The sequence below is a fragment of the Artibeus jamaicensis genome, unplaced genomic scaffold (assembly GCF_021234435.1).
Source record: "Artibeus jamaicensis isolate MK-2021 breed Jamaican fruit bat unplaced genomic scaffold, CSHL_Jam_final contig_525, whole genome shotgun sequence".
Taxonomy (NCBI): Eukaryota; Metazoa; Chordata; class Mammalia; order Chiroptera; family Phyllostomidae; genus Artibeus; species Artibeus jamaicensis.
Genome location: NW_026521874.1, coordinates 9,963,682 through 9,971,150, shown reverse-complemented (window position 1 = coordinate 9,971,150; position 7,469 = coordinate 9,963,682). Strand labels below are relative to the sequence as shown.

Genomic DNA, 7,469 nt, shown 5'->3' with positions numbered 1-7,469 from the left:
ATTTTTTTGGTACTGCAGTGAGGCAGCTGTAGGGCAGGGGCTGGGGCCCAGGCCTGGACCACACAGATAGTGGGCCAAGCAAGGCACCTGGGGGCCCGAAGTGCTTCCGGGTCACCTTCAGGATGTCCTGGGGCTTAGGGCTCAGTGGGTCTCACCTACTGGGGAAAGGGCAACGTCCCCACCCACACCCAGCTTGTCAAATCCCATCTACAGAAGCAGGAAAGAGAGATGCTCAGAAATAATGTAGAAGGCCCCCTCCTCCCCAAACACACATACACACACACAACCTCTCCTTATAAATAAATAGTTGAATACTGCTAACAGGGACAGAGAGAGATCTCATCACATAAATAAATAAATAAACATAAATACAGACAATAAATAAAAAGGTTTGCTAGCAGCCCCAGGCAGAACAGGCCCCTAGAGTTGCTTGAATGGAGGCAGTCTGACTTCGAGGCCCTGGGGCCTCTCTCCTTGCTCCTGCCAAGGAGGCTACCAGGCCCCGGGGAGGCTGTCTGCATGAGGGGAGACTGGAGTCCAGCAGGGAGCCTGGGCAGGGAAGAGGATTATTTACACTTGCTGTACATGCCCTCCTGGGGCACCTGCCATCAGCCTTCTGCAGTGGCAGCATCGCCATCGGTAAGCCTTGGTGGGCAGGACCCAGGTCTGGGCCAGGGGGCATCATGGGAAGGCAGGCCCTCCACGCCGCCCAGACAACCTCGCTCCACTCTCCTGGTGGAGGAAGGACATTTGGGCTGGTTCAGGGCAGTTTCTGGCCCACAGGCTGATCCGAAGGCAAAGATCGGGGAGGGGCAGGTCCCTGCTTCCAAATCAAAGGGTTCCCCCCCCCCAAATGTCTTCCCTGTGGGTTGAGGGATGAAGAGTACTTGATCCCTGCCTCCACAAAGCCCCAGATCCGGAGCTGGGGGCTGTCTCCGCTCACTCTCCAGTCCTGCCCTGCTGCTGTTGCCACCACAAGCTCAGAATTCACCCTCGAGGCTCCGGAAAGCCAGTTAGCTGGTGAGGGGGTGCCCCAGTCTATTTTAAGGATCCTCTCTCCCACACCCCTGGTCTCAGTTACTCCTGCGGAGGGAGCAGCTGCTGGTGTCCGTGCCAGAGATGGACTCGCCCTCAGTGTCTAGCCTTAGGCAGGGGAAGGTGGGCCGAGGGCAGAAACAAGGGTGGGGCTTCCCCAAGCTGACAAGGAACCTCAGAAGCCAGGGGGAGCCCAAGACATGGAGCATCCAAGCCCCCCTGACTCTGAATTTGGGCTTTTCCCCTCAAACCTGAGCTGCTGTGCCCCATCCTGGCAAAATTCCTGAGGGAAAGGGGATGGCTTAGGATGAGGGTGGGTGGGTGTTCGCCTACATCGGGCAGGCTCCAGGGTGTGGCACTCTGGGCGGCGTGGAGGGGCAGGCAGGCGCCAACCAGCGGGTAAGGCCAGACGGGCTGGCGCTGCGGATGGCGGCTGGCCATGGCACGGGGAACGTTCGGCAGATGGTCCTGTGGAGTTTAGTTGGTGCCAGCTAGTGGGGCTGAGACAAATTTGGGAAATGGGGATGTAGACCATGCTGTGTTCTTTCTCAGGGAGGTTGCAGGGTCCCTGTGAATAACCAAGGGGCATCGTGTGTAAACCGCGCTGGGACATTGGGAGCAGCGGCCTGACCTCTTCCTCTGCGTTTCTACACTCATTATCAGAGGACCCTACTGTCAGCGGGGATGGCCATGCCCCCTGCACGTCTGCACCCCCTCTTCTAGGATTCTAGAGCCTTCTAGCCTTTGCTTTGGCCTGTTTGGGGAGGTGACCGGCCTGACCCCATCTCCTGGACTTGGGTTGCCTTTGATCTCTTCTAATCCTCCCACCCTACCCCCCCCCCCAACATCCCCATGAGGGATGGGTCCACGGACATGCAGCCACAAGACTGAGGGGAGGAGGGCGGGTGGGATGAGTTAGCCCTGCCCTTCCAGATGCAGCCTGGGAGCAGTGTGTGAGCGGAACCATGTACATCTTCCTGGCCAGGCCCAAAGGTTGGAGTCACGGACCCATTCCTTCTTACAAAACCTTGAGGGGTTTTTTTTTGTGCCAACAGACAGTGGGTGTTTCTCTTCATATGCCCAGGCCTGAGATGAGCCTCAGGGTGGTGCTGGTGGAGGCTCTTAGCAGCTTGTACCCTCTTTTGCTCCTCCGCAGGAGAACAGAAAGGACAGGGTCCAGGGGCCCTCAGTGTCTGTCACCAAGGAGAAGGCAGGGTGGGGGAGGCTGGCCCAAAGATAGGGCCCCGCCCCCCCAGGCAGCTGGCTCAGGGGAGGGCCCTTGCTTAGCGCCTGGTGCTGGAATAGCTGCCTGCTGAGCTGTAGCTTCTGCTCCGGCTTCGGCTCCGGCTCCGGGAGCCCAGACTGGGGCTGCGGGAGCTGGAGCTGCTGCTCGTGCGGGTCCTGCTCCGGCTCCGGGTGCGGCTGCGGCTGCGGGAGTAGCTGCGGCTGCGCGAGTAGCTGCGGCTGGCTGAGCGACTGCTGCTGCTGCTGTACCAGGAGGAGGCGCTGCTGAGGCCACTGGAGGAAGAGGGGCTGGGCCGGTAGTAGGGGATGGGGCGTTTCCGGGCGCTGTGGAGACCAGAGGGGGCACTTGTGAGGGCCAAACTCCTCCCGGCCTTCCCCGGGAGCCTCAGTCTTGTCCCGAGGGAAGGCAAGTGGTGGCCTTCCATTCCCTCTAGACCTTTAAGAAAAGATGCTCCCCTTGGAACATCAAGCAAACAAAAACTAGTGCTGACAAGTCTTGAAAAGTGATAATTTCACTTTTTCACATAGCAGGCCTGGGGCGCAGAGCCTCCAGCCGACCGTGGAATTTGTTATTTTTACTTTCACTAGAACCTTCTATTTATGGAAGGGGAGGCTGACTTTCCATTCCCTGTGGCATATCAAGTTTCCTTTTGAAATAAATGTATGCACCTCTAAAAAAGGGCAAGTCTATTTAAAGAAAATTAAGTGACTGAAGTTTGGAAAACACTGAATGAGTTCATCAAGAAACCAGAGAGGCTTCCGGAAACGCCCCTTCCTGTCCTTCACCTTCCTGCAAGTGGGCCCCAAGGACACCTTCCCTGGGGGCAGTGGGTGCTGGAGGCCCTTCCTGCGGGCCAGGGAGCAGGCGATGCTGTCACCCGTCCTCCTGTTTGGGACCATGTTCCTTTCCCTCCCCCAGGGAGGCGGCACAGGGCGGCCAGGAGCCCCGCCCCTTCCCTCCGGAGGTCTCTGGGCCACGTGGCTGACCCGAGAAGGGTCAGCAGGAAAAGCCCAGCTGATCGGCAGGCACCGATTTCAGGGCAGCGCTCTGCCCTTCTCGCAGGCTGGAGACATTGTGTCGGCTCAGGCCACAGCCCCTTTTCTACGACCTGACCTTTACAGAAAATCTGTCTGCCCAGCCTGACCCCTTCAGTGTTCTGCGATGGCGCACCGCGGGCCCTAGTGTTCTGCACTTAGATGTACAAAGCACGTTTCCGTGTCTCCTTTCAGTTCAGCTTCATGACACTCCTGGGCGTTATTTCCTCCAGTCCTTCGAGGGTGAGAACTAAGACTCTGGGAGGTGAGGAGACTTTCCCAGAAGTCGCTGGAAAGTGGCCTGGCCAGGATTCCCCTCCAAACCCACCACTCTCCTCCTTACCCACCTCCAGGGACCTTTGGGACTTAATCGCGGCTGCCCTCTGCACGCTTGGTTCGGGGTGTCGTTAGGGATGCGTCCTTCTGAGCCTAGATTCTTGCCTGTAGGTCTGAGGGTGGTCTGTCTCCACTGCCGAACCCCATCCCCAGGCAAAGGCCCTGTTCCATTGCCGGTGACCTCACTCCCTGACCCCACTCTTTTCTGCAGCTCCTGACCACAGCTCCAAGTCCAAACCCCGGCCCCACCCCTTTTCCAGCCCCGCCCATCCCGGGCCAAGCCCCGCCCCCACTGCCCCTACCCTTGAGAGACTGGCCGTGTGGGCCAGGGCGCTGACTTGGCCCCCCGGAGGTTTTGAATGGAAAGAATTTCAGTGGTTGGGGGTTTGAAAGGGAGTCCCTGAGCTACCACAATTCTGAAATCCAGCCCCAGGGAGGCGGGGAGAGACCTGCAGCGGAACAGGTGGGGAGGGAGTGGGGGCGAAGGTGGGCACCCCAGGCCTCCGGCGCCTCACCTGGTTATCCTCCGCGCCTCCAGGTGGCTCGGGGAGTCTCTCCGGCGCTTCCGCATGGGCGAGTAGGACCTCCGTCTCTGGCGCGCTCGCTCGCGCTCCCGCTGCTGCGAGTCCTTCTCACTGTACTTGGGGTCCCGCTCCCTGAGGGATGCGGAGGGATTACTGGGGAGTGGCCCTGGCCTGGCTTCCTGTCCCCCAGGCCCTCCACCCCTGTGGGGCAGGCGATCCCCAGTGGGGGTATCTGCACAGGGCAGGGGCGGGGGGGGGGGGCGACAGGATCTGCATGGGGTGGGGGGGGAATGACACTGCTGTGGACAGTGTGGGTGGGTACTGTGGGGGCGGGCCCGGCGAGTGCGGGTGCCAGCCTTTGAGGGTGGGTGGTACAGGGGTGCGGGGGGGGGGGCTGATGGGGCGGGGATTTGAAGTTACACAGGCCCTGATTCGTAAGAATTGGGGGCTCAGTATAGGGTGAGGGGTAGTGTGGGTGTGTGAAAGGTAGGGATGTGAGTTCTGGGGTGCGGCCGTAGGGACGTTTGGAGTGGAAGGGGGCACGTTTGGACATAAAGATATATATGGGGCCTCAGTTGCCACTCCAGCTAAGATAAAGGGAATTACACGGCGGTTAGTCATCATCCTATTCCTACTCGAGAAGGATTTGACCTAAAGGGAATAGGGGCGGGCTTGCTGTCACTCCACTGAGGTGCCTCTGGGGGGTGGGGCCTACTCCGAGGGGTGGGGCCAGTGCCGGGGGGGGGGGGGGGGGGCGGGGCCGGTACCTGCTGGGACTGTAGCGGGAGTAGCTGGGGCTTCTGCGGGATCGAGAGCTTCTGCTGGGTGGGCTTCTCTTGCCAGACTTGGAGGAGTAGCTGGGTGAGCGGGAGTAGGACCTGGAGGAGAGGAGGTAGCCCCTGAGGAGCCCCTCCTCAGGGAGGAGGAGCCCCTGCTGAGCCCCGTCAGGGTTGCCCAGGATGTCGGCTGGTCTCCAGTCTTTTTCCTTCTGGAAGGCCAGGCAGAGGAAGCAGGCCCTTACTGGGGACTGAAGTCCCCTCCCTTTCTGGTGGTTAATAATACTAATATGGACAACTTCCTCTCATGGAGTTCTTAACTATCCCAGTCACTTATTAGCTGTGTGACCTTGGGCAGGTGGTTTCTCTTCTCTGAGTCTCATCTGCAAAATGGGGGTAATAATAGCACTTACCCTATAGAATTGTCGATTAAATGAGTAAGTTAGGGTAAATCACTTACCATATTGACACAGAGCCAGCACAGGAAATATCAGCTATGCTGTATCTGTGGTATCATATTATGTCTTTTACTCTGGGCCATTTGAACTAATGCTTTGGGTGCGTTATCTCATTTAATCCTCAGCACCTCCTAGGGTTAGGCACTCCGTCAACCCTGTTGTATATATGGGGAAACAGAGGCACAGAGAGGTGGTGTAATTTGCTCACGGTCGCTCACCTTGTAAGGGACTTGAACCCAGGCCTGTCTGGCCACCAAGTGCCCTTGACTCCTGTTAGGCTTCGTTGCTGTGCATCCAAATATGTGCTGTTACGATCCCTCCATCCTCTTCCCGCCCTGCTGACGCCTCCCCCTTTTAGAGTTCTTCCACCAGTTTCCCAGGAACATCTGCCCTTCTTTCTCATTGCCCCAAAGTCAGGCTTTGAAAAAATGTTCTTCTTGTGTGTGCTGGGAGTGATCCCCTAGTGGTGACTGCCAGAGCTGAGAGGGACCGCACGGCTGTTTGTGTTCAGTGGGAAAGAGCGCCGTGGTGGATCAGCCGTGTCTGCTATGGGCACAGGGATGGGTAGGGATACTCTCTCATGCTCTGCTTTTGCAGCTTTTCCTCAAAAAAAAAAAAGGAAAAAGAAATTATTTCCCCATCAATTCTTTTTGATTTGAAAAGGCCTGCCTTACCCTGGCTGCTTGTCAGGTGCTCCCCACTGTCTTGGGCTGTCCTGACCACCAGGCCCCTTACACACGGCCCCTGGGCTCGGAGCTCCCACGCTGCCCAGGGCGATGCAAGGAGTGGGGGTGAGGAAGAGCTGCTCCAGGCTCAGGGCCCCAGGACAGTGTCCAGCTATGGCCCCTGGAGAACGTGCTCCTGCCAACTAGCTCTTTGGCTGTTTGTGGAAAGATACCTAGGAAAGACTCAAGATGAGACATGCTTTGGGACACTTTCAAAGGATGCCGGGCATTTCTGTCCACCCCTCCGCACAGCGTCCTCTTTCTGTGGAGCCGTGTGAGCCCGTTTTCATGCACTGACACAGCGCAGCTCAGTTCCTATCTTTTTTGTCACTGACGTCACGGTTGATGGAGCGATGCCCCTTTTTGCTTTTTCTCTCAGGGAGCTCAGCGTGGTAGCTGCGGCCCACCCCCATGCAACTCTACAAAGTGGACGCGCCTTTAGGACTTCACCTTTCCCGTGACGTCACTTCACTTCTCTCCTCAGTCTTCCTTTGAGTCTGATTTGTCCTCCTGTTTACGTCACTCGGTCGTACTGAGTATTTCTATCAGCTCCCTGGTCTCCTCATTGTGAATGAACTGGTCTTGGAGTAACCAACTAAGCAACTGTTCTGTTTGTTTTGATTCTGTGGTGGCAGAGAAGGAACAGTAGGGCTGCTCCTGGGAATTCCTGTTTGCGGAGGAAAGCTGGACTCCCCAAAGCCACGGGTTGGTTAGACTGGGGGGACTCTCCCAGGTCCTGAGATCTTGAGTCTGTGCACTCTGCCCCCTTCTTATTCGACGTGAGAAAAATCAGTTACAAATACCAGCCACTACTGTAACCCGCAGAATGCAAAAACAGGGACAAGTCTTCTCCTTCCTGTATGCACACCCCTTGAACTGTGACTTTGCAGCCCCTCCCACTGAGAGGGGCACCCCTTGCACCTGCATTGGTCTCTGTGACTTGCTCTAACAGAATGACAGAAGGGGTGTCACGTCCACTCCGAGCCTAGGCCTCGATGGCCTTGCACACTGCAGCCGTCTTGCTCCGTCTCTGTCCCTTCCCCTACAACCCCTCTCTCTCAGACCCTTGTCATCACCATGAGAAGGAGCCCAGACAAGCCCTGCTGGAGGATGGACCTGCCAGCCCCCAGGCAACTCACCCACTGACGGAAGACACCTACGTGAGCCCCAGAGAGACTAAAGAAACACTTAGCTGAGCCAAGCCCTGATTGCTGACCCACAGAATCAGACATGAAATAAACACTTGTTTAAGGATGCTAAACAAGTGTTTAAGGATGGAGCTCATCCCTATGCCAACAGCAACAATAGTAACAAGTGTAAAATTCATTACACTCC

At 57.2% G+C, this 7,469-nt stretch overlaps 1 protein-coding gene across 2 annotated transcripts in view; it reads right to left on the bottom strand.

Moving 5' to 3' along the window:
- Nucleotides 1–1,884: 1,884 nt before the first annotated feature.
- SRRM4 (serine/arginine repetitive matrix 4) overlaps nucleotides 1,885–7,469 on the bottom strand; it is a 131,260-nt gene continuing 125,675 nt past the window's right edge. For both annotated transcript variants that reach the window (XM_037156119.2, XM_053669937.1), the window contains 3 exons: nucleotides 4,943–5,053; nucleotides 4,167–4,307; nucleotides 1,885–2,604 (listed from right to left, as the gene is read on the bottom strand). In XM_037156119.2, coding sequence (XP_037012014.2) covers nucleotides 2,319–2,604; nucleotides 4,167–4,307; nucleotides 4,943–5,053 — 538 coding nt within the window. In that variant the 3' untranslated portion in view covers nucleotides 1,885–2,318. The remainder of the gene's footprint in view (nucleotides 2,605–4,166; nucleotides 4,308–4,942; nucleotides 5,054–7,469) is intronic.